Below are 27052 nucleotides of genomic sequence, written 5' to 3' on the forward strand. Positions count from 1 at the left end.
CATTCTTCACTTGAATACAATGAGGGCATTACAGCAACACCACTCTTCTCACTTTTCCTCCTCCAACCCAAAAACACTGAAGTACATGCATCGGGAGACTAGAGTTCATTCTAAAACAGCAGGGGGTGATCCTCAGATGAAGTACTCCTTCTTGCTCTCGTCCATGGCGCCCTGCAAGGCAGGGTCACCCCGGAGTGCGGCATCCGCTGTTTCGGCAAACTCTGTGCCCTTGGCCTCATTGGTGTGGTAGGTGCCCTTGTGCCGGTACATGTAGCGAAGCAGCACCACTGCAAGGCACAGAAGCACCAGGACCACAGCAGCAATGACAGCTGCAAACGGAGAGAAATTAAGGTGTTACAGGACAGTAAGATCTCACAGTGACAATTCATTTTCAACAGCTTTATATGCTAGATATAACAATACAGTAGTTCTGTATTTCAATTATTAGTTAAAGTGTCAACATTAATGTCATTGGAATCTACTGAGATACAGTATAGTAATACAGAAAGAGAGGCTTGCAAACCCAAATGACCCTAAATTCATGGGTCCCATAGAGTTCAGGCTCTCTGACTGAATAGTCCCAACTCTGACTGTGAGCTCCTTAGTGGATTGAACTGCTTTGGGCCCAAATCATAAATGGTGGTGGTCAAAAGACATTTAAGTCTTTAAATTCTTTGTCTTTTGAGAGTAAAAAAGGCACTTTCACGCTAAATTCAAAATTGAACCCATTACTTGTGGAAAAAGAATAAAGTGTCGTTTTGAATGCATAGTTTGTGGTAATTTACAGCTTCTGGCAGACAAGGACAATGTGTTGGGCCATAAATATAGCAGTAGCACTACTTTTAAAACTTGGCCAGTTGGTTGGCTGACATCAAAATGTCTGTAAATAGCTCTGTTCTGAAACATTTAGCATAGACTTCTGCTTTCACTCTTTAAGAATGAGATGTCTTTAGGTTGCAGAGGGTGTCTGCTTCCAGCTTCAATCCATGTGCCATATCAATTTAAATGCAGATTATAAAGGAAGGCAATGAAATATAGAATGACTTTGACTGTTCCTGAGGCATGGCAATACATTCATTTAAACTCACCTCCTAATATAGCATCAAAGTATCCATCATCCACGTCATAATCTACTGAGGCAAAAGAGGGAAACGTTTAGATTGATGTGCTCAGATGGAACCAAGAATACAGAATAGAACATTGAGCAGAAATGCTTAACATTTCAAAAAATATAACTGGTATCTTTCTTGAACCACATCAATATTTATTTCCTCATTTACTTTTGACATTGTTATTTTAACAAATGTGAATTTTTCATGAGGGTTTGTTTTTATAGACTGCTGTCCCCCTGGTGTGTGCCGTGCACCTCTTTGTATCCGTCACCAGGGGACAAAGTGCTCATTAAAGAAAGCGATTAAAGGTAATCATTAATTATTGCACAGGCAACATCTGCCCGCCTTGCCTTGCCTTGACTTTCTCTGAAGGACGGAGATTTAGAGTCAGGCAGTCAGCTCAGCCTAACGAAACTGTGCCATTTGTAAAACACAACATGAGATCTAAAATGGAGATCGATTCCCACAAACTATGAAGCGCAAAAGAGGGGAAAAAAAAGAAAGAAAAAGACCAGCATCCAAGCTTCATTAATGGAGACCCCAAAGTGTGCAATTAAAAAGCAGGCTCATTAATGCCTGATCACCCAGAACATCTAGGTGTTCGCCCACTCATTAAATCCTCATCATGCAGCATTGTTTATGATGTGGACACATTCTCAGCAATTAAAGGGGAATTACAGGATCCGCTCATTTGGGACGAGGGGAGAGAGTTGTAGGACCTGAATACAGTGGAAGAGCAGTTTGTGTGTGTGTGTGTGTGTGTGTGTGTGTGTGTGTATGTGTGTGTGTGTCCTGCAAACCAAATGAAGAGTATCTTTAATATCTGTGCTTCGACTGAGTAAACAAACAAGCCTTGGTTGTAGGCTTTGACAAAAACATGTCTGTGTCCTTGGGACATCACTCACTCAGGGAACAACGACAGTACTGCACTGTCTATGAATTTATGAATCCAAAAGTTCTTCATTAATTCTAGTTACAAATATGATTAGCTATTTTACATGATCTCTTCTGCCTCTCTTACAGTAGGCATGATCAAATACACTCTTTCAGTTAAGAGACTCTGCTACTTTTTAGGATTCATCTTGCAATCAACAGCCGGGAGAGGCTGTCTGTACTGTATTCTGTCTTAACTACTCTACTAATATCATTTTTTAGCACACTGTATTTTCTCTCCATTGATCAGATAGGGAACAGAATGCAATCTTCTTTAGACGTTCAAAGGTAATATTGAAACACTGTACTTACCAACACGACTTTCTTCTTCACTCAGACCTGTGAACACACAAAGGTAAAGAAAGCAAATGGTTAGTTCTGTTATTCATGTGCACACAGCAAAGCTCTGTCACTCTCGGAGTCTGTTGCTGAAACCCTGGTCCGTGCATTTGTCACCTCCCGCCTGGATTACTGCGAGGGTGTCCTGTTCGGGGTGCACAACAAAACCCCGGACAGGCTCCAGTATGTCCAAAACTCCGCTGTCAGGGTTCTCACTCATACAAAGCCGTGGCAGCACATCACCCCCCACCTTCATCCACCTCCACTGGCTTCTGGTCAAGTCCCGCATCTCCTACAAAATCCTCCTCCTCACCTACAAGTCCTTCCATGCCCGTGCCCACACCTCCTCCTCCGACCTCCTCCGCTCACATGCCCCTCCCCGGAACCTGCGGCCTTCAGACTCTGGCCTGCTTGCCCCCCCCCCCCCCCCCCACCCCCCGCACCAACCAGGGCACCTTTGGCGACAGAGCTTTTAGTGTGGCAGCCCCCACCCTCTGGAACTCTCTCCTTGTGGCGATCCGCAGCATCCCCACTCTGGACGCCTTTAAAACAGCCCTTAAATCCCAGCTGTTTGCTAAGGTCTTATTCAGGCCCTAGTTCTGTGGTTGTTTTGTCTGCCTGTCTGTTTATCTGACTTTTTCGTTCTTTTCTTTTTCTCTGTAAAGCGACCTTGGGCCCCCTGAAAGGCGCTATATACATTAAAGTTATTAGTGTTCCTACTACTACTACTACTACATAGTAGGACCAGTTTTGTTATTGGTAGTATACTTCTTATTATTCTTTTCCTGGCTTTTGTCAAATAGCTCAAAAAGTCCCTGACCAAAAATGCTCTAAATGTGCATGCCAAATACTATGATTAGACCATAGGTGGCGCTATAATTACAAATAGAAAATCAAGTAACTTTACAATGCAGGCGTTTCTACCCCGTTGTATGAAAATGTATGAAAATTGGTACATATGTGTCTTTCCTCAAGGGGAACATATTTGCCTCAAGAACCCATAAAGTCCGCCATGATGGATTTTTTTGCAGGTGGAAAATTTGGCCAAACTTATAAAAATTCAATTAAAATCAACTGTAAGTTAGATTGGTCCGAAATTGTATATGATCATGTGTGGTGCACATCTCTCTATATGATAAGAGATCCATTTGAAGATATCTGAGAAAGAAAGAAAATTGGCCCCGAATTTTCAAATGCTCTGAGAATTTGCCATGCTACGTCAATATTTATGGCAGTCGATAGGCTGATAGGGGGCACTACAATGTGCTACTATGTCGAACATCCAGATATCTCAAATATCTAATGCATTAGCTAATGCTAATATATCACTTTAAAACCCATCTTCTCATGACCGTTTTACTTGATTCAGTCAGATTCAGTCGCCTCATCGACTCGCCTATAAACGAAGCCTTGCGCATTGTGACAGGATGCCTGCGTCCTACCCCCGTGGACAACCTTCCCATCCTAGCAGGCATCCAGCCCGCAGGCCTCCGCCGCATGGGAGCCACAGCACGTCTCGCCTGCCGGGCCGTGGAGCTTAATAACCATCTGCTCCATGATAGGCTCACTATAACAGCGGAGCCCTCCCGGCGTCTCAAGTCGAGACACCCATTTGTGCCTGCCGCACAGGATCTCAGGCAGCAATGCAGAGATCTCAACATCAGTGCGGCAGGATGGGCGGATTATATGTGGCGCGCGGAGTGGGAGGCTAACACCTCCAAACTCCGCGACCACATCCCAGTCGCCGGCGCTGAGCCCCTCGGGATGGACTTGCCAAGGCTATCCTGGGTGAGGCTCAATCGTCTCCGGACCGGCGTCGGGCGTTTCCGCTCATCAATGCACAGATGGGGCTTGGCCCCAAATGCGTCGTGCGAGTGTGGCGCAGAGGACCAAACCGCAGACCATATTATCCTGGATTGCCCGGTGTACCACCCACCCAACGGGATGCATGGTCTGTCGGTACTAGATGACGAGACGATGACGTGGCTTCTGGAGGGGTGTCCAGAAATATAGCCCGGGTGAGCCCCTCAACCAGGTCTCGGGGTGGTAAAAGGGTAGCCCCTCGGCCCCGAGCCTGGTGGAGTGGAGAGGAAAAACAACTACCCATACGCCGAAGAAGAAGAAGTCAGATGGGGGTGGCATACTATGCTAGGCTCGCAGAATATAGTGTAAGCACATTATAAGTAGTGAAATGCTTGACATAAACTATACAACATGGTCATTAACTGGGGAAGGTTAATCCACAATGCATTTCCGTATTTCCGTATATCTATATATTTACGTATCTATGTATATCAGGCCATAATTAGGTGACTGGTATCTTACAGGCCTGTGGTCCTAGGGTACTTCATAATATCATAGCTTAGTAAACAAACAAAAAACAAAAAAAGTTTGGAACGTTATTTCGGTCGATTATTCCTCCCCTTTAATAATACCAATTGGTATTGTATTTTATATCGTTGGAAAGCCTGATTTGTCACTTTTACAACGAGGTAGAACTTGTAAGGATCATGCATTCGTGGAAGGAGCAACACAGCTAAACGTGTGGGTAGCGGCCCAAAACAATTTGCCAAAATCCCCTGCAATATTCTTCTGTTGGTATTCACTCTCGTTTTGAGTTGCTTGGTGGATTGGATGATTGCACTCTCCCACAGTAATTAGGAAAAAACAACACATAGACATTTTTATACTTTATTCATTTTACACTGTCAGGGACCTCAGTAGCGTGTGGAAGATGCATACGCAGTCACAACCTCCTCCTCATGCAGGTCACCAGCCTGGTCACACACTGCTGTGGGATGGCATCCCATTCCTCAACCAGGAGTTGCTGCAAGTCAGCCAATATGGTTGCATTGGTCACTCTGGTCCTGGCTCTGTGGGGGCGAGCGTTGTCATCCTGGAGGATGGAGTTGGGTCCCAGATTCTAGAGATATAGGATCGACACTGGCTCCAGAATATCATTCCAATATTTCTCACTGCATTGAGATTGCCTTCAATGATGAGAAGTTCTGTTTTGCAGGGGATTTTGGCAATCTTTTTTGGGCCTCTACCCACACATTTAGCTGTGTTGCTCCTTCCACGAATGCATGATCCTTACAAGTTGTACCTCGTTGTAAAGGTGACTAATCAGGCTTTCCAACGATATAAAAAACAATACCAATTGGTATTACTAAAGGGGAGGAATAATCGACCGAAATAACGTTTCCAAACCTTTTTTGTGGAGTTAATATCATGAGTTCAACTTGGCCCATATTAGGTGAGTGGTCTACCCCCCTGTCTGTAGGTCTACCCCCTATCTGTCAATCTACAACCTGTCTGTAGATCTACCCCGTGTCTGTCAATCTCACCCCGTTTATGGTTATGGGGGCATATATGTAGGAACACGCCCCATTGCCTCATTATTATTATTATTATTATTATTATTATTATTATTATTAAAGCAAAATTATAATTTTAATTAATAATAATTATAATGTCCTATTTTGTCCATCTTCCACACCAAAAGCAAGATTATGCACTAATACCTACAGTATATATACATTTAGGTAATTATATAATATAATTACATTACAATTCAATCACGTTCACTTTCAGAATGCCACATTGGCCTTTTAATGGAACAGTGAATGTGGATAAGGATGTGTCAAGCTTTTAGCGAGAGTACACTCTCTTGGCCACTTCCAATGATTTACCAGTTTGCTACAAATGCACAATTTCTAATATTTGCAAACGTTCACTAACATTGCTAGAAAGGGAATATAAAAAAGGTTTGCTTTAGGTTAGACTTATCATCACAGAGGAGGCAGGTCAATAGTTTAATCCTCTCCAAAGATGGTGGGAATGCAGAGGTCTGGGCCTGGCTATATAAAAGCTGAAATATTCATAATTCACAAGGGAACCAGAATCATTTTAATTTCTCCCGTCTCACTCTTCTTAATCAGGGCAGCCAAAAAATCTCCCACAGCAAAGAAGTGAGCTCAAATCCCTGATAAATTTGCCAACCAAACACGGGGGGCCTGTCTCACCCGGAGGTGTCTCCTCGTTAGCAAGATCCGCTCGCTGCCTAGACATGAAGAGTGGGACATCTGCACCGCCCCGGCGGGGGCCGTTAAGCCACATCCAAGGGCAGATTTTCCCTTTTTCCCTCACCGAGCCCAGAAGGGAAGACACTACAGGCACGTGATGCAGGCAGGCAAAGGGGTGAGTAGAGGGGTTGGAGAGGTGTGTAGAGGGGTTGGTGTGTGTGAAGGGATGGGGTGGAGTGTGGGGGGGGGGGGGTTGGTGAAGAGGGTAGAGGGGGTAGTTGAGTTCAGATGCCACAGTGAATTAAACCACCATCATGCCTCTCCCCTCCTCTTTCGCTTTCACACATTTTGCAGACATATCCAGCAGAAGAGCTGGCTTGCCTCGGGAGCGGGAGATACACTTGCTTTCATCACATTCCCAGAAGTGCCGTTAATCTCGCCCAAAGCCGGCTCTGAAGCAGGGCTGGTAAGTGTCCTCCCGGTAGGAAAAGAAGGAGCAAAAGAACCGAACAGGGAAACTGGAAGCCAAATTAATTCCACCCCGCAGCTCCATGGCTGACACTGCGCTGATATGATATTCTCAGGAAATAATATGCTGAAGCCTGGCCACAATCTTAACTCTTGTGTTCCTAAATGTGGTCCAATTTGGGGGGCCCCTGTCTCATTGGAAAAATAGAAAAATGACCGATTATAAATATTATGGGGCTGCCATGCTTGCTTCTGACTCGTGCTATCACACTGTATGGATAATCTTAATGAAAATGTTATCATGTTGTGCAGACAGAGTTTGTGCTCTCTCTCAAAGTATTTCCTAATGTTAGGGGTAGCTATCGCACTTGGGCAGTCAATTTCCTGGACACTCCCAGGACTGGCATGAGTTATGTAATTAATGGAGCAGTGATAAGTCTTGAGAGTTATTTCGCTGCCAAACAGCAATCAGAACAATGACACATATGGTTTGGGCAGCTGTCACTTGAGGTCATCCAGCTGGGCCACAACCACACAATGATGTTTGCAGTCAACAGCCGTCATGTTGCTATGCTGGTTGCTGAGTAATTGTTAACTTAAATGATGTGACTTCCTTTCACATGTTCTATTGGCCCACTACTGCTCCTATTGTGAATGGGTTGGGGGGACATGCAGTACTATGCTCAGCTCAGTCAATGGAGTGAGTCCTCACTAAGTAAGAAAATGGATGGCTTCACATCAGTATTCAGGGCGAAAAGGATAGATATGAATTTTGCTGGCATTGCAAGGAGAAAGGAAATACAAAAACACCATAATCTTCAATACCAGCTGTCACAATTCGAGATTGATCAGACTCCTAAAAGTATAGTTTTACCTTGTCTCAGTGGATTTCAAAGTTTTTAAAAGCTGAGGGGGTGAAAGGGCCTTTCATTTGCCACCTGTCTGTGTTTGTTTGGTGTGAGGTGGCTGCGTGGCGGACGGGGGATATGCCTGACTCGTCCTGATTGTTGTTAGCTAGCGGCTCAGCTGTGGCCTAACTGACGGTGAAAACATCCACTAAACGGCTGGCTAAACACCTCTCTCTGTCTTTCCATTTTTGGAATGGCCCTAGACCTGAGCCTCTTCCTCTCCTTCTCTCCCTCCCTCTCTCTCTCTCTCTCTCTCTTTATCTCTCTCTCTCTCTCTCTCTCTCTCTTTATCTCTCTCTCTCTCTCTCTCTCTCTCTCTCTCTCTCTCCCCCTCCCTCCATCACAGCTGTCTGTAAAAGAAAAATACTGAGTGCCTATTAAATGCCCACCTTTGGACTTGTGGCAGGTGTCTGGAGTGTGTGTGTGTGTGTATTATTAAATGTGATAATCACATTTCCCAAGTTATTTTTTCCCTGTGTTGCAACAGCATTTGTGTTGCGTGGTGGATGATCTAATTACAAACCTGTAGCATGCCTATTAGTAGTTATACATTGCATAAGCACTTTGAGCTGCAACGTTTGCAGGAAAAGCGCTATACAAATAAAAGTTATTATTATTATTATTATTATTATTAAGCTACCATGGGTATTCAAAACCACTAGCTTCAAAATCTTATGCTATTCTTTTTGTACTGAGATTGACCTCTATAAATGACATAAATGACAAATATTTCAACTTGCCAGCCAATGCGCTACATCCTCTAGCATTATGTCAATATGCAGGGTTTCTCTTGTCTCCTTTGTTCGCCTCAAACTCCTTGCCTGGGCTCCAAACATATTTGACTTTCTGACTTTCTTTTAAAACTTTGATCTATTATTTATCTACATGTGTTTTGAACCCAGCCTCCTCACACACTGCAGGTACTAAAAAAATCACTTTGACTGTTCGCGTTCATTTTCTTCATCACGGAGCATGGAGAAGCAGAAAACATATATATTTTATATATCCTTCTAGTAAATTCAATGTCAAGGTAAGGGCCATACAACAGTAATTATATTTCATGGACTTTTCAATGACGTTTTATAAAAAATAAAAATAAAAGATCTCCATAAGTGTACAGGAGTTATATTGCATAAGAAGCAGCAAGGCTGAGTTTAGGTAAATGTTTGCCCAAGATGACATAGAAGTCATCCAATAGAAGTTTGGCCCTTAGCACAGCACATGGTTTCAACTACACAGCATATATTATAAAGAACAATGGATTGTAACATGATATCATCTGTGTCAGCTAAATGCACATGGTTGTCTTAGAAAATAACCATTCCCTGCCAATCAAGATTGTTATTTCGTTTCAGCTGACCATGCCATCGTTCTCTAAACACATTCCTGGCTAATTCTCCTCCCACTTTCTGTACTAACATACTGACCTCAAACTCACCTTCTGATAAGGATAGAGAGGAAAGTGCTGGGTGGCTGAGGGAGACATTTTATAGGCCAGGGGAACCATACAGTACATGCAGTCTGTATGAGGTCATTAGCTCAACAGAGATCCCTAGTGGGATCCACCATTATATATGTTCTTTGTACTGCCAATTTGTGCAATGCATACAAGTACAGTACTGTGTTTAAGGATAGTCTTTTTAATACAATACCAACTGACACTATACTATACACACTCAGTAATAGCCAAGCCCTTGCATGTTTAGAAATGTCATCCAAAAATACTGTGATTTTGTATGGAATAGATGGGAACCTAATGGGCCGGTGGTATGAGTGTGATCTCTGTAGCAGAGATGCAGGTTGATCATCATCTCCAATGAGGGTAATGAAACGAAATGATGGCCTGAGGGATGCAGCATGACTGAGAAGTTCTCTCTCTCTGCAAATAGCCTGCCAGGCATAACTAGTCTACACATTCTAATGAGTCTCCTTCTTTTTGCTGCTCTAGACCCACCCTGTTGATGGGGAGGGGCAATATTTCAATCTTTTCAGCGTCAATATGCTTTGATGAAACACCAGCAATATTCAAAGTGGTTATACCAGCAGTGCAGTCTGGCAGAATGGGAACGTCTGTAATGAACGCGCAAAAGACATCTTCACAAACAAACAGCGAAGCCATCATCGGCATGGTCGGCAAGATTTCCCCGGGAGCGAAGTTATTATTTCTCAATCTGTATGGACCGAGGAGAGGAGAGGAGAGTTACAGTTTCGAGAAAGATGTTATGAGATCTGGCAGGCTATCTCAATCGATACAGAGTGTTACGAAACAACTCAAGGTATTAACTCTCTCCATCTGGCAGAGACTGTTCATTAGAGAATATATCCAACTTTGTGAAGGAACATTCCATGACTATAGACTATGGTATATCTCTGGGAGAGATCACATCACTGATGAGCAGAAGTAAATAATGTTTTCGTTGTGTGAGCTGAACAAACACTGTTGACAGTGTGATGAAATACTGAAAAAAAACGGTTGACAATACAAAGTTTACTTGTGAGTAAACTTCAAGGGAAGTTTGGGTGACCTTTGAAGTCATGTAAAATGTACAGAAGGTTCATAAAAAAGTTTTCAGACAGAAATGTTGTCCACAGAGTTAGCCTCGCGTGAAATGGTGTATAAGCCCGATATATCACCCAGTTATAGGTGAGTGTTACAATTGGGGTTTACTGCTTGTTTACTGCTTGTCAGACACATTTTCCTGTTATAATGCGCAGGTTTAATAAACCTGTAGTTGTTGGTGTTGAACACTTTTTATCATCAGGCTTCCCATCAACCTGGTGAAAAGTGGACAGTGTATCTCTCTCCGCTTCAGGCATGATGTGTTTGAGAGATGCTATCAGAAAATGTGTCCTTGAGAGAACATTTGTAAGGTCCTAGGGTTGTTTATCAAAAGTTATGTATGTTGTTAAAATGTGTGGAATGTCAGATCCCAGAGACCCACACGTGGGCCATGATCATCCCTTCCCCTCTCCCGCTAGCATGCCCCATCTTCCTCCCTTGCTATTTCCTGCTCTTTGATGCCCTAACAACCCTTATCCTTCCTCTGACAGAGGTCCTAATGATGACTCGGGCCAGAGTTCTCAATGAAAACATTTCAATCACAGACAGCTCTCAAAGGAAGCTCAGACGGAGAGCAGACAGCGACGGGGGGAGGGGGGCGGGGGAATGAGATGAGGGGGTGAAATGAGGAGAAATGGAAAGAAGAGGGTCAGAAGAGGGCAGAGACATGAGCCTGGAAGAATATACAATGACATGGAAGGGAACAGTGACAGGATCGAAAATTGGACTGGAGAGGAGAGAAAGGAGGAGGGAAAACATGAATGAGAGGTATGAAAAGAGGAGAGGAATGAGGATGAAAGGAGGAGGGGTGAAAGGGGGGAGATCTCAGTCTGAGGCCAGAGAAATCAGCCACACCTTGGCAGACGCTGTTGTTTATCGTCAAGAGGGTCATAATAACACATGGGCAGCCCCTCCTCTTCCCTTCTCCTCCTCAGTCCGGACCAATACCATTACACTGCTTCTCAAATATTTGGCATTACACTCCTTTTTCACTTATCTCGCCTCTCCCCCACATTCTTTTCTCAGCTTTTCCCCGCTGTATCTGGCTGTGTTCAGCTGTTTCTCTCTCGCTATCTCTGTCTCTCACTCCGCCACACTTGGACTCCCTCAGACTCCCTCAGACTCCCTCTCTCCTCAATCTTTGTTGCAAAATCGAAGTTCTTCTCCCTTCTGATCGATGACAATGTTATGAGCACTCTGCCACGGAATACTCTTAAAGTAATTAACCCACTGAGAGGGTGGCTCTAACAAGCTAAATTGGCATCTGATAATTTACGATGACACTACGAGGAACACTTAATAAAACATTGGCCCTTCCAAACATCCCACATCTGATTAAAACAAAACAAATTCTCTTTCTTCTGCACTTGTAGCTTTATTTATTCATCTGGCCCAGAGCTGTCAGAGAGATGTATTAGGTTGTCCCTAATCCTCTCTCCAGGTCTGGTGTACACAGGATCTTCCGAAACTGGCAAGGCTTGTGGAGGTAGAAATCGGAGGACTGGCTCATTGTACCGCATAGAATGGAATAAGGTATGGCATCAAACATACATTACATGCATTACAATGAGCCCAGCCACCGATAGTGATAATGGGTACTTTTAAATAGTCATTTTACCCTGGATTCCCACAAAAGAGAGTTATGATATTGTTCTACTGTAAATATACAGTAAATACAGTTGTATTCACCTTGTAGTAATACAATTAAATGCCATGATATATGCATGTGCTCTATAACACCAAAATTGCTCCCAGTGAGTGGGCCGGCGCCTTGCATGGTAGCTTGCCGCCATTGGTGTGTGAATGTGTGTGTGTGAATGGGTGAATGAGAGGTGGTTGTAAAGCGCTTTGGATAAAGGTGCTATATAAGTGCAGTCCATTTACCATTCCATTTACCATATCATTGCTTTAGGCTGTTTTGTGTCAAGCAATTTTCAGCACAAACCAATTATGATAGACTGGCAGACTGTGACGGAGAGAGTAACTCGCCGATGAATTTAATATTCAACAACTCTATGTAGACACACCTGTTTCCTGTGTCAGTGACTGGGTGCGCGAGGCAGCACGTCCTGTTTGATGATACTGACAGATATCTTAGTTCCAAAAACAAAAAGGGAAGCTGATAACAAAACAAACCCTACTGGGTGGAGTCAACAATAAATATGATTTGTGAAAATGCTGTGTTTACTTAAGTCAAGGTCAACTTCGAATTGCATTGAGAGATTTATCCAATCTTTTTCAAGGGGAAGAATATAGAGGGATGGATTATGAATTACTGAAAGAGGTGACATATGGGAGATTGTGAATGACCTTTAGGTCAGCAGGGCACATATATAGTTATTTACTGACCTGAAAAGAATATTATGTTTCACGGAGACAGAAAATAATATTGGAAAATAAAGCTCGAAGGGGGCGCCTGGTTGATAGGTGTTTGAATTGAGATAGCCCAAGGGCCTTGGCTGATGGTGAAAAACGTTTTGAAGACCCTGTGAAAGGCTTAGGAGATGATATTCTGTTGCACACGTACACACACCATTCACCATATATTATTGATTCTCTGCCTGTAAAGATAATACTGCTCAAAGAACAAAGGCGGATGGACAAAACCATAATCATCTTTTGACATGAAATATAAATAGCTTCTGCATGAGTCGATCCACAAAAGGACATGATTTGAAACATCCTCCAGACCAGTCAATTAACCAGCAGCCCCTCACAGTTTTAACCCCTGAGCTTTGAGACACAGATACTTAACACGAGCTGCATCCCTGAGCTGAAATAGTTATTATAGCCAATAATCAAAGTGTCATCGTGTGTAAGAAATAAAAGAGGACTGAGCCGCTGAGGATTTTAACAAAACGTTTTTTTTTTTTTAAATGAAATCACTTACACCCTTTAGATCCGTTCAATTACTATACCTCTGTTCCCCGGTTCAGGTTCAATGGGAGAGCCACATTTAATCATGCTATGAAATCAGAGAGAGAGAAAATAATTGGAGGCAAAAGGTTACATACTGTGTGAAGATCTGTCCCTTGTGCTTTAGGAGAACTTCATTTCAGTGCGTTATGTTTAGAGTCAGAATGTCTATAATCTAATGAGACACCTCTGCATTATTTCAGAAGACAACCCGTGGCTAAATGTACTCTGCAATCAAATCTTAGGCAAACAAACCGAGTTTATGAACTGACATTATTTAAGACCATAGCGACCCATAATCTTATGTAAACCTTACTTTATGAGCTACTTTATCTTTGCTCAACTGCTGTGCACTGTGAATCGTTTGTTAATGAAAGCTGAACAAAGGTATCAGTGTTACATTGACTTCCTCTAAAAGAGGGATATCCTCCAGGGAATTACGGTCAGTCTGAGTCCAACCACACTTCACAACACACACACATTTACATAACAAGCTTGAATGACCCAGCAACAGGCAATGACACACACATACAGTACACACACACACACACACACACACACACACACACACACACATGCACATGCACACGCACACAGACATACACACACACACGCACACGCACACAGACATACACACGCACGCACACACGCACGCACACACACACACACACACACACCCAAGCACACATAAACTCAAGCACGCATACACGCACCGTCCTATTTCCTCGAAAACACAGTTTGCAACCCACGCTCATCCCTCTCTCCCACCGACTGGCTGCCTTAGGTCACTATCTGGCTGGGAATATGGAGTGGAAACACTCAACTCATATCTTTTCCAACCATATGGCCCTGGCAACAGCTGGACACAATACTTTTTCTTTCCCCTTCTCTCTTCCCCTTCCTCTTCCTCGTAGAGCAAACTGTGGAGGTACAGCTGACCGGGGTGTACAGAGGGGAATGGGAGTGGGGTCGGAGCCAGTGTGTTAATGGCTATGAAATCATATGACAGGATCAGATGACAGGCTGCAGGCATGGCGGTTTGGGCTTATTGGGGACAGATGGTGCAGTGTCTTGTGCTCCCTGCTGCCTTACCTTGCCCAGCAGCCTATGGGGATGAATAGAAAGGCCTTTTCCCTCCACTGGCCTAAGCAGTGGAGACAGACACAGAGATACCACTGACTGGACCAGAGGACAAGGACAAGCAAACAGAACCCTAGAGACCACGGCCAATAGTGTTCAGCGGCATGGCTGCATGTTGTGTTCATGAAAGAAAAGGTCTAGACTCTAGAAAGTTTGTTGCCATGGCATAGGTGGAGACTCTAGAGAGTTTGTTGCCATGGCATAGGTGGAGAAGCAATCTCAAACTGAGACTCAATTCTGAATTCCCATGGCAAACAATACAGTTGTTATGACAGTTGCTATTTGATTTGTTGCATATAAACATTCAGATTGGTACATCACAAACACAGCGTGTGATTTTGAACCCCTGCATACATTCTTAGAAAAAACTCCAGTTAGTACCAAAAAGGGTTCTTAATTAAAAAGACCTTTTTGGTGCTTGTATAACTCTTTTATATAATGGTTCTATGAACAAATAATGACAAAGAACCCCTAAAATAACCATTTTTTCTTATGAGTATCCAACTGAGGATATAAAAGCTTGGTACTTTCTGGTGCAACTGTGTCATCTCACCCTCTGTTCTGTGTGTTTAAAAAGCAAATGGATATATACTGTAGCACTCCTACACACCGAGGGCCTCTTTCTCTGGATGGAATCAATTAAACACCTCTCCTAGGCCTGCAACTGAGAATCCCTCAGAGGGAATTGGAAAGCTGGCTGGACAGTTGCTCTTCACAGACGGCATCCCCGCCAGGTCTGAGATTGGCAATCCCTGGTGTAAAGCACACCAGCATGGAGGAGGAAGAAGAGAAAGAGAGATGGGGGGGGGGCGTGGAGAGAGGGGATGGGGGCGCGAGTGTGTGAGAGAGAGAGGGGTGGTTAGAGAAAGAGAAAGAGGCAAACTATTGCTGCAGCACATTAGCCTCTTATCTTTGGAGAAAGGTTGATGATGGGCAATGGGGAGGAGACACTGGGGGGGGGGGGGGGGGCGGGAGGGGGGGCTAAGATAAACAGAAACCAGTACATGCCCTCTTTGGGATCGTCGTTGGGTCTCTCTCTCCCAGAGAGAAACACATCCTCCCCCGTCTCCCCCTCCCCCCTGTCAGAGAAGTGCTGTACCTCCAGCAGCTCCTGCGGTTTCAAACTCAACACATCCTGCTTTAAAAAAACATGAAGTGGTTGTTTAGTTGTCTACCTTGCTCCTATCCCCCCGACCCCTTTATCTTCTTATCGATCTCCCTAACTCCCAGCTGCAACTACTGGTTCTGCTGTGCTTTCTCTCTCTGTACCTGACACCCCACTGTTCCCCTCTGTCACTCTGTTTCTCTACCTCCATCTCTCCTCCTCCTCCTCCTCCTCCTTCCACACACCCCCCCCATCCCCCCTGCCTACCTGCCTGCATACTGTTGAAGTGTGCAGAGTAAAAAACGCTGACAGCCAAAGAGGAGGACATTTCCTGCCTTTGTCTCCTCTGCCTGCATTCACTAGGAGTCTCTTCCTAAACCTCCTGCCAACCAGTCCGCTCCAGCAGCCCCAGACAAGCCAAGGTCAGCCTTGCTGTCATCTCATCCCAGATCCTCTGACACATCTGTTCATGCTAAAAATTGAGAATCTCCCACAATTGTATCCTCTCCTGGATGATTCTGGGATGTGTCTCAGATGACAAAAGTATGTATCTTTAAGGTTAGTTAGTGTGTGGGAGATAGTTTTTACTTCCTGCGCCCTCAAGCAGAAAGATGAGATTGTGGGTTCCCAGATTACATAGCCAACACAGCATATTTTGCATAACAGATAACCCAGTGTTGGCTCAGACTAATGACAAACATAGCATTGTAGCTTACATAGTGTAGAGTACCATACGGCTATGACCTTGTTAATGAGAACCTGCAGACTGACTGCTACCAGAACAGCTTTTATGCAAACAATGCCAGGTTGCTGCTCACTAACAGTGCTCTCAGACAGGTACAGTATATATGTAACAACTTGCTGGCTGAAAAACATATCATTATCCTTCACCACCTTTTACACGCACATTCAGACGGTTTCGGCCCCTGCAAATGGTGTGTGATGAGCAAGTTAATGATAGCAGACCAGGGTGAAACTTTATTTCACAGCTGGTTGAACATGGCGCTTCTTAGGGAATAGGACATAATTTGGTCGTAGTGGAGACCCTAATGTAACAGTGGTGCTTATTCAGATGAATCTCAAAGACCCCAAAGTGTTATTACTATATCATTATCTGTTAATTACCACCAATCAACCGGTAAATAGCAGGAGGTGAAATAGAAGCAGTACATGCAGTAGTATGTATAACCTACCGTCAAACCCTGTGTGTGGCTGACATAATCTTGTATTCAGAGTTGTGTGCAGTCATGTACGTGAAACTCAAGGCCTCATATAATGAAACTATAGAATGAATGACTCATACTTGGCTCACAGTTGATTTACCCTCACCACAACCACCAAATATCTCCTACATGGTCCTGGAGTATAGTGGGATTATAGATGGTTCTCTTTCATAGTATTCGTTTTGTGTCTCACTGTGGGAACGCCCCCTGCGTGACCTCATCGCAAGCTGAATTACACTGTGCCAGCCCATTGGCTGGCCCAGATGACGCTTGTGTCAGGAGGGACGGGGACCCTCCGCCTATATATGGCTTAGACACTGCGTCTCTCGTCATTCAAAAACCTCTTCTCGTCTTCTCACTGGAGCTGACAACTGTGCGGGCGGCTAGAGCTAAACTGTCCATAGATACGAGCGACCAACTTGTGTGTGCGGAGTAGAAATACTTTTGCCGAAGGGTAGAAATACTCTAATTCGGGGTAGCAATACTCCTTGTTCCGAACGACACAAGTAGCAATACTTCTTGTTCTATGAGTAGAAATACTCCAAACTGTTACGGGTAGCAATACCCAGTGTGAGAGACAAAAGTAGAAGTTCCTCTATAACGCACTGGTAGCGACAAAAGTAGAAAATTCCTCTATAACACACTGGTAGTGGGTAGATAGTAATATCCCTCCCATGGCCCCTCTTTTTCCCGTGATAGCTGACAAGCTAACTAGTGAATTAGCAAGGCCTGCTAGCAGCTAACCTAACCCTAACTAAGATAACCCTAACCCTAACCCAGCTAGCCTACGACCCCCTAGCCAGCAATGGCTAACGTTGAGGCTAGCGGACCTTGCACAACTGGGACTAGCCAGATGTCCTGCCCGTGCGCAAGTCAATGGCTAGCTGGGACACTCAATCTAAGTGCGCAGCGTGTCTGGGATTAACCCACACCCAGGCCGCTGTTATCTCTACCGATGAGTGGATCCACTGTGCCGCGTTCCCCAATAAGCTTCTCTGCCGACGACTAAGCCACATTGGCTAGCCTGTCGGGAGAAGATCCAATGGGCTGGCGCAGATTCAGCTTCTGATGAGGTCACGCAGGGAGCGTTCCCATAGTGAGACACTCATGAATACTACTCAGAGAACCGCGGTTATGTAAATAACCTAAAGATCTCCTAAAGTCCTAAAGTCACATGGGCCAGAATACAATGGTCGAAGATATCAGATTTTCTAGAACTTCTATGACCAATCAGATCAGATTCAATGTAATTGTCATTGGCATAGTGCAAGTACAGAGACAACCAAATGCATTCGACTTCGGCATCTCGCCAGATGCAATAGTGCATAGTGCACAAGCCATAAAGATATATGTACAGATATATGTACACTGAGTTATGTACAGACAAATGTACAGTATGTACATATGTACAGTAAAATGCAGTAGATATGTACAGAGCAGGGGCAATGGTTATCAATACAATATGTACAGTATGTACAGTGTGAAAAAACAGTAGTGGGAAAAAGCTGAGTTGAAGTCGTGATTGGTATTGTAGTGTAGGCAATGACATTATTTAACCTTTAGTTCACTGAGATAAACTCCTTGAGGTTGAAGAAAATCATTAGGACACTGAATTGTATTCCAGTCATGGACAGACTCATGTTATCTTCTACTGTACGATCACCTTGCAATCTAATAATAAAGACAATATATGGATATGGTATCCATGGATATCAGAATGGTGATGCAGTCATAGGCACAGAGCGCAGCCTCAACCATCACAGCCCTTCCAATATCCTAGATACAGCACAATCTGAGTGTTGTGTTATTGCTTTTATACAATGGGTTTACACCGACAGAGACAACTCTGAAAACAAGCACTGCCTGCTAATGTCTCCAATGCTAGGTATCAGTTTAACTTGGAAAAATTACTATGCAGCCAAAGAATCGCTTGCTAGATAATACGACATCCACTGGGGTAGTGTTATTTCAGTGTTGACATGTTACACATGTATTTTAGGTTTGAGATATTTACTTTGTTATTGTGTGGTAAGCAAGGATAATTCAAGGTCAGAGAGATGTCAGCCATGTTTTTTAACCCTTAACGACCCGGCACCACTTCTTGTCTCAGCTGTGTGATTCTCTGTGATTACACACGTATGTCTCCAAACCTGTTGTATAAGTGTGCTTCACGCATGACTATGCAGTCCTTATGGTTTCACTACCTTACATCATGGGCAGAAAATTATTCAACGTTGTAGGCATGGTGGCAGGTAATTGTCAATTGACTTCAAATTCCCACTTTGAGCACTTTGGGGACATCAGCAGTCAAGCATGATGTGAAATTGTATGCTTGCTTAATCATTGCTATTTCATAAAGGCAATCCTTTGGAGTTCATCTTCATCAAAGAGTGACAAGTGAGTCTCTCTAAGTGTCACTTTATTACCTATTAGACAAAAGATTAGGGCAACGTTTTCCACACGTTTGGCTTCGACCCAACTTTTCTTGTTGCTCAAATGCTTATAAGAAGACATTTTACATGTACATTGACTCTTTTACCCTGCATTTAGCAGACTCCTTTATCCAAAGCGACTTACGAAGAAAGAAGGCTGCAGGGAAAAGAAAATGCATATAAATGGGCTGCACTTATATAGCGCATTTATCCAAAGCGTTTTACTACGGCCTCTCATTTACCCATTCACACACACATTCACACACCAATGGCGGCAAGCTACCATGCAAGGCGCCGGCCCGCTCACTGGGAGCAATTTGGGGTTCAGTGTCTTGCCCAAGGGCACTTTGACATGTGGGGCTTGAACCACCGATCTGTCAACCTTTCAATCATTAGACAGCAGCTCTACCTCCTGCGCCACAGCCGTCCATTATCACTGACCAGTTCCTTTGGATTTCCTTCACCAGAGAAGACAGTGGTCAGAAACTGTATGACACTAGCTGTGTCAACACAGGGAGTAAAGACTACTTCAAGCCATTCACTATAGTAGTCTACTAACGTTATGGCGAATCTACAGTCAGCAGGCACTATCTCAAATGGACCTACAATGTCCACTGAGACCTTCTCCCAGGCAGCAGCTGGCAGAGGCACAGGTAGAAGTGGAGCATCATGGGTAACGGTCGACTTATCATTCTGTCTGCAAGTAGTACAGTTCTTTATCAGTATCTCTGTCTGAGAGTCTTTTGTGGGACACCGGTACAGTTGAGGCATTGTTTTGTGCCTTGGTGGGTTTCATGAGCAATGCCAATGAGTTTCTTCTGCAATGGTTCAGGCACGAGCAAACGATGAGTGCCTCTGACAATACAGTCGTCCACGACTGCAAGCTCATGATGAATCAATACGTATGATTGTAAGTCAGGATCAAGTGCTTTCTTTTCTGAGGTCCAGCCTTTCTGTATCTGTGCACAGAGCTTTGTGAGCACAGGGTAGGCACAGCAGACAGACTGGAGGTCCATCTCAAAAACAGCACTCAGAACAGTCAATATGGTTGCAACAGCTTCCACAGTCTCTGCAAATGCAGTGTCAGTTTCAGGAAGTGGAAGTCTAGTAGCTAGACAGTCAGCAGCATAGCTCAAAGATCCAGTTCTGTATTGTACATCATAGTCAAACTCCATCAGGTGAGCAGACCATCTGGCTATCCGTACGCCAGCACGGTTATTCCCTTTGGTAGTCTGGAGCGTAGTTAGCGTTTGATGATCAGTGCGTTGTGGAATCTTCCCCAGAGCCACGTTCCTTCTCGACGATTGAATATGTGACAGAAGCTGGTGAAACCAGGAACAAGTCGCCACCCAATCAAAATGTTCAGAATTTTATTCCGAAACATTTAAATAAATGTCAGTGTTGCTGAAAGTCAGTGTGTTGAGTAGTAAAGATTACTCACCGAATCCATTGCATTGCAATGTTTCGGCTTGATTAGAGAGTGTGTCATTGATTCTCAACAACGCTGACATTTATTTACATTTTTCGGAATAAAAGTCTGAATGTCGGTTGGCGACTTGTTCCCGGTTTCACCAGTGCTGTCACACATTTCCTCTCAGCATCAGATAGACTGTGAGAAGTAAAAGCAACAGTCTGTTCTTCACCAGTGTTGTGTAGTTGAGTAAAGACAGCTCCAAGCCCATAATCTGAAGCATCTGTAGATACTATAGTAGGCTTCTTGGGTCGAATAGTGCTAAAGCAGAGCTATTCACAATCATCTTCTTGACTTGGTCAAAGCCTGCTTGTGCTTCATTGTTCCATTGAAATGTACTGTTCTGTTGCCTCAGAGCTCTCATAGGCTCCACAACAATAGCATAATTGGGGACACAAACTTGCTATGCCATGCACTAAGTCCACGAAATGAGCGCAGAGTTGTAGGATCAGTTGGAGCAGGAGCATTCAGGATTGCAGTAACGTGTGAAGTCATCTGGCTGTAGACCATAAAGACAGATCTTGTCATCTAGCCAAGGAAGTTCAGAGTAGTTCGGTGAAAATTACATTTGTCAAGATTGAGTTTCAATCCAGCTTCGTTGATTTTCTGCAGCACAGCATGGAGGTTGGCTTTGTGTTCAGCCACTGAGGATCCATATGTAATTACATCATCAAGGTAACATTTGAGGCCACTGAGGATGTTGTCATCATCTTCTGAAATGCAGCAGCTCTGCAGTATCTGTACAGGCCTTCATGAGTAATGAAAGTGGTGAGCCCTCTACTTTCTTCATGTAGGTTTACTTTATGATTGGCGGATTTTAGGTCACGGGTCGAGAAAAGGCAGACCCTCGCAGCTCAGAAAGTATCAGCCGTAAGGGATGGCTATCAATGACCACAGCTTTGTTAGGTTCCCTCAAATCGACACACATGCGTATGCCACCAGTCTTCCTCTGAATGACTACGATTGGGGATACCCACTCTGATGCATCAACTCTTTCAATGATTACATTTTCTTAAGTCACTTTCTTTAGTTCACTGGTAACAGCATCACAGACTGAAAGTGGTAAGCGCCGAAGCTTTTTTTGTACAGGCTTCACTGGGCGTACCTTCACTTTGTGTACGAAGTCCTTTGCACATCCAAACACAGTTAAAGTCTCACCTTTCTCTTTGCATTTAGTGGGTGGAGCTTTGGGTTGGTGGACAGTCACACAGACAGTAGCACTCTTTGGTATCAGCTGTCCTCCTTTGATCTGTAGCTGGAGAGCAAACACAAGGTCCATCCTAGTATGGGTGCCCCTGTTTTTACTATGTAAAAGTCTGTGGAGGCACTCTTGTCATGATAAGTAATGTCACCTTTAAGACATCCTAGTACATTCAACTTCTCTCTCGAATATGTAACAAGCTGTGCTTTAGCTTTACTTAGCTTACTTGAACTAAAATAGTCACTGTAAAAATGCTCAGGCAGGATAGAAACAGACTTTCATGAGGATTTGCACACTCAGGATTTGCATAAAGATGTCCCATTTTCCCCACATGTTTTGCATTGACGGTCTTTGGCAGGGCGGGATTTATCACTGGCTAGATGGTTGGCTGAACCACAAAGATAGCAGGTGTGAGTTGCATTCTCTTGCTTTTCATCAATTGGTTTCCTTTTGTATTTTGCATGTCCTGCCCTCTTTTCCACACGAACGGAGGCACAGCAACGTCGGGTCTGTCATGATGACCAATTCATTTTTGCGTCAGCTATGGTCTAGCTAATGGTCATGGTAATATGGAGTAATAATCTGTTCTCTTCGCTGTCAGGGGAGCTCTCAGGAACTCCAAACTTTTATATTACAGTACATTACACTCACCATCAGTGAGGCTGCATAGTGGCACCAATGTCCTGTCAAGTGTGAAATTCTCTTCCATTAACAGTCTTTCACGTATGCGATAACTATTTGTTTTCTCAACAATCTGATTGCGCAGCATTTTCACTTTCCATTTTTATCGCTAAGCTTAAATTCCTTAAAGCTTGCGCAGGGCTGCCACATAGTGATCCATCCACTCACTAATAGCTTGGGATCATTGTCTGAAGCGATATCTCTCAGTGACAATGTTCAGTTATGGAAGGAAAAAACGTTTTCAAAGCAAGCACAATCCCATCATAGTTATCAGCTGCGAGTGGCACTGTGCTGGGCTCTTCTCCCAAAAACATAATAATCCTTGATTGTGAGCAGGTAGTTGTCAGACAACTTTTTCGCCCGGGCAGTTAAGGAAAACGGCGGGAGGTTGTAAAGAAAGCAGAGCCATCTCCTCTTCAGATTCTCTTTCGCTAGAAGTATTACATTTACCACTATCCTCGTCGCCACTTCGTTCTGTAGCTGAAGCAAGTTTAGAAAGTATTAGAAATCGGACAAAGAAACAGAGGAACAGCTGTGTGATTGTCAGTGATCTCATGTCTCCAAACCTGTCGTATAAGTGTGCTTTACACATGACTATGCAGCCTTTATGATTTCACTACCTTGTATCATGGGCAGAAAACTGTTCAACCTGGGAGGCCTGGCGGCAGGTAATCGTCAATTAACATCAAATTCCTACTTTGAGCACTTTGGGGCCATCAACAGTCAAGCTTGATGGCAAAATTAATGTTATACTCGCTTAATCATTGCTATTTCATAAAGGCAATCCTTTGGAGTTCATTTTCATCAAAGAGTGACAAGTGTGCCTCTCTAAGTGTAACTTTATTACCTATTGGACATAACACTAGGGGAACATTTTCCCCACTGGCTTCCCCTCAATTGTTGTTGTTGCTGTACGATATTGAATGGAACCTTGCACCGAGTATTCTCTCATAATTTCAGGCTTTTAGGTGTGCAGGGTGAAATAAATCAGATGCTTATAAGAAGAAAGTAGTCCGCAGGGAAAGAAAAATGCATATCCATCTTTTAAATTAATTAACTTTTAAATTAATGATGTATAGCCATTGATTCTTGAAGAATATAACTTCTAAATGCCTCATGAGCTTACAATAGACCGTCAGAACCCAAAATATAAGATTGTTTTACTCTCGTTGTTTATAAACAGTGAAATTGTAAACAATCACTGCATACTGTTAGCTCCGTCCCTCGGCTGTTTCCGCCAAAAAGTTACAGGGAGCCCGCTTTTGTTGTTGATTGAAAAACACACTGCGTCCTTTAAAGCTTGTGCATCATGGATTAGAAGAGAACCAGCAATTTGCTAATGTAGCTGAAGAGCATGTTTGCTGCCTCTCCTCCTCTGTTATGCAAATTCAGTTTAAAACTCACTGGAAAACACATAAGAGGGAACAGCCCCCGAAACTAAAAGACAGCTTTATAAATTCTGCAGGCATTTGCTCTCCCTCTCCCTGTATCTGCCTGCCTAATTGTGGACAGATGTATGGTGTGATAAGACTTGCCATTATGTTATTATCTCGAAAATGCTCAGGAGGAGGAGCAGATACGGTGAGAGAATGAGATCTAAACACTGAGATAAGTGGGACAGACACTGACTAAACCCACGGCCCATGTGGTTCGCACTCTCGTTTAAAGTCTTCCCCAGAGTCCCGATAGTTGCCTGACACCTATCTATCTAACCAAACCATAATATTATTAATAGCATTGATTAGCATTTCATGAGCTAAGACGCTAACGAGATGTGACATTGCTTGAATAGGCATTGCTTCAAAGTCTGAAAACCCCTGCCATAGAAACCTTTTTGTCATTTTGTCTTGTTTGACACACTGGTTGACACACACACACACACACACACACACACACATACACACACACACACACACACACACACACACACACACACCTACCATGGCCTGAGGCCCGTCTGCAGAGGTATATCCACACCTGTCATAATCTATCTGGCTCCCTCTCTAACACCTGAGGAGACATCACAAACACACGCATCCACACAATGGATGGCATGTCTCCCTCTGCAAAATGGAAGTCCTCTATGCATACAAACAACTACCTGTCATTGTCCCTCGTTTTTCTGTGGCTATGGATTTTTGGGGGGATTGTCGCTGGTACGCTTTCATGGCCGTCCAGTGTGTTTGGGCTGACAGCTGGTGGCAACCTGTCTGTCCACACATAATCACTGATAAACTCCCCAAAGCTTTATTATAGTTCTAACTTCATTTTATTCAAAGAGAACACCCGGTGAGAACTGTCCACATTGTGTTGCTGTGGCTGTCTGTTTACAATGTTCCTCCTGTCTGGGCCACTTTTACAAGAATGAGCAAGCTCAGTTCAGGCAGGATACTCTGAGTCAGTGCTAGCTGTCGTCTGTCAGGTGACAGATCAGCTGTCTACACATATTATGCACACAATTACTATGTGACACGTTGGTATGGAGGCTTACTTAAGTGGTCAATCTACACACCACTCCACAGCCTTCCATATGGTTGCTGGTACTGTTGGTCATTACTGTGCTGTAAGAGTGTTGTTTGTGTTTGTTCCCACCACTACCCCCCAGTCTCCATCTGCTTTGTTTCTGCTCAGTCTGTATCTATCTAGTTGATATACTGTCTGTATTGTATAGGCTCCCTGCCATGTTATAAACAGTACAGATATGTGTTGTGGTCGTTTATAACTATACCAGGCAGGGAGCCATCTAAATACGCCAAGCCTAATTGTAAAACCATTTCATATTCAATACAATGTATTGAGGCACCTCTTTAGAGCAAAATAAGAAGATCAACACTGTCTGTCTGACACTGTCCAGGTCACCTATGGAAGGGCAGGACAAAAACTACCCCCCCCAAAAAAAACTACCAACATGATACGGATTAGCAACTTTTCCTTTCAGTTTTAGAAGTGTGTAGAAACATTAAGTTAAGTTAACATTTCGTGAGCTTAGAATTATCTCCGTTTCAGGTAGTTCAGAGATATTGAGCGTCAAAGTTTTTACATTCCATTATGTTTTGTGAGATGGAACTTTTGTATTTTATGAATTACTAACTAAAAAATGTCAACATTTAAAAAAATAACACCACACAGGCATTAATAAACACCTAATGGATCAGATTATGTAAATAACTACATTTTGACAAAAATGGAGATAGAATCTTGTAATTCTAACGTCATGACTTTAACTTTAATTGGCTCTATCCCTAAATAATGCAAACACCTACAGCACAGACGCAATGACAACAGTCAGTAACGGAAATCTCAGTAACTGTGTGGTAATTGGTAGGAATGTATCCCCATGTGGAACTAGCTCCATCTTCCGTGTCTCTCGCAAAAACCTAATGAATTGAGTGGCATATCTCTAGTACCGGTACATACAATCTCTGGTTAAACTAAGACGTGAGTGTTCCTGACTGAACTATCTGTCATTGACAAGGAACTCTGACAGACAATACAGATAACATCAACCGCCACAACAATGCAAGGCTTGGGGGAGTGAATATAAAACAGCTGGTTGTCATCGTTTATTTTGTTCATTGTGAGACTCCTGACCTAGTAATGTATTAACTCAACATCCTCAATGCCAACCAGGTGTTCCAAACTGTTTATGCCTTATACAATCTCTCTCTCTCTCTCTCTCTCTCTCTCTCTCTCTCTCTCTCTCTCTCTCTCTCTCTCTCTCTCTCTCTCTCTCTCTCTCTCTTACAGTGTGTTAGATTGAGTGTGTTAGATTGAGGTTGTGAGTTTGTTGCTGTGCTTCCACAATGTTTTCCCTCCTGTCAAGAAGTACAAGAGTAGTAGAGAAGACAGTGACACTGCAGTCAGCCTTTTTGAATGCCACGCACACTTAGGCTTTTTCTGTTTTAGAAAGGTCACTTACGGCAGGGCAGGACAAGTGCTGAGAGGGGCACAGTGGTTAGACCGCAGTGAACCATGGCATACTTACTTGTTGGCATGGCTTGTTGTGTCATGGCCTCTGTTCTCATCTGAGCAGGGGTCGGGGTAAATGCCATGTCGAGAGTTTGTTGGGACATCCAGTGGAAGGGATTGAGAGGGACAGCTGACAGGTAGGGAGTGAGGGTGAGAGAGAGGGAGAGAGAGAGAGAGAGAGGGAGAGAGAGAGAGAGACGGAGGGTAAAGGGGTTTCCTGGAGGAGGGGTGTGGGGGTGTTGTTACTCGCCTCTTTTGGTTTCAAGTCTCTATGGGAAAGGAAGCGAGAGGAAATGGTACATTAATCTCTGAATTCCGCTTTTCCTGTCTGATACAATGACATAGAACCACACACACACATACACACACGTGTACACGCGTCCACACACACAGACACAGACACACACACACACACACACACACACACACACACACACACACACACACACACACACACACACAGAGAAACTGTGGCAATGGAAAGGCCCACCCAAACACAAGACTTCCTCACAGGGTTTGTAGGTAACTTATGGTGAATTACAGTGTTCACAGACAATGCTAATGCTAAT

At 43.7% G+C, this 27052-nt stretch overlaps 1 protein-coding gene across 2 annotated transcripts; it reads right to left on the minus strand.

The window, feature by feature from the left end:
* Positions 1–132: 132 nt before the first annotated feature.
* gypc (glycophorin C (Gerbich blood group)) lies at positions 133–26595 on the minus strand (the record flags this gene model as incomplete). Of its 2 annotated transcripts, none has more annotated exons than XM_080535839.1 (4): positions 26500–26595; positions 2358–2384; positions 1089–1133; positions 133–329 (listed from the first exon to the last, which is right to left on the minus strand). In XM_080535839.1, the coding sequence occupies exons 1-4, from the start codon at positions 26585–26587 to the stop codon at positions 133–135; spliced, it is 357 nt and encodes a 118-aa protein (XP_080391965.1). In that variant the 5' UTR covers positions 26588–26595. The 2 variants fall into 2 exon arrangements, with proteins under 2 accessions (XP_080391965.1, XP_080391966.1); XM_080535840.1 differs by having other exon boundaries at positions 1089–1130; positions 26500–26549.
* Positions 26596–27052: the final 457 nt, after the last annotated feature.

The sequence above is a fragment of the Nansenia antarctica genome, assembly GCF_963989245.1.
Source record: "Nansenia antarctica genome assembly, chromosome: 7".
NCBI classification, from domain to species: domain Eukaryota; kingdom Metazoa; phylum Chordata; class Actinopteri; order Argentiniformes; family Microstomatidae; genus Nansenia; species Nansenia antarctica.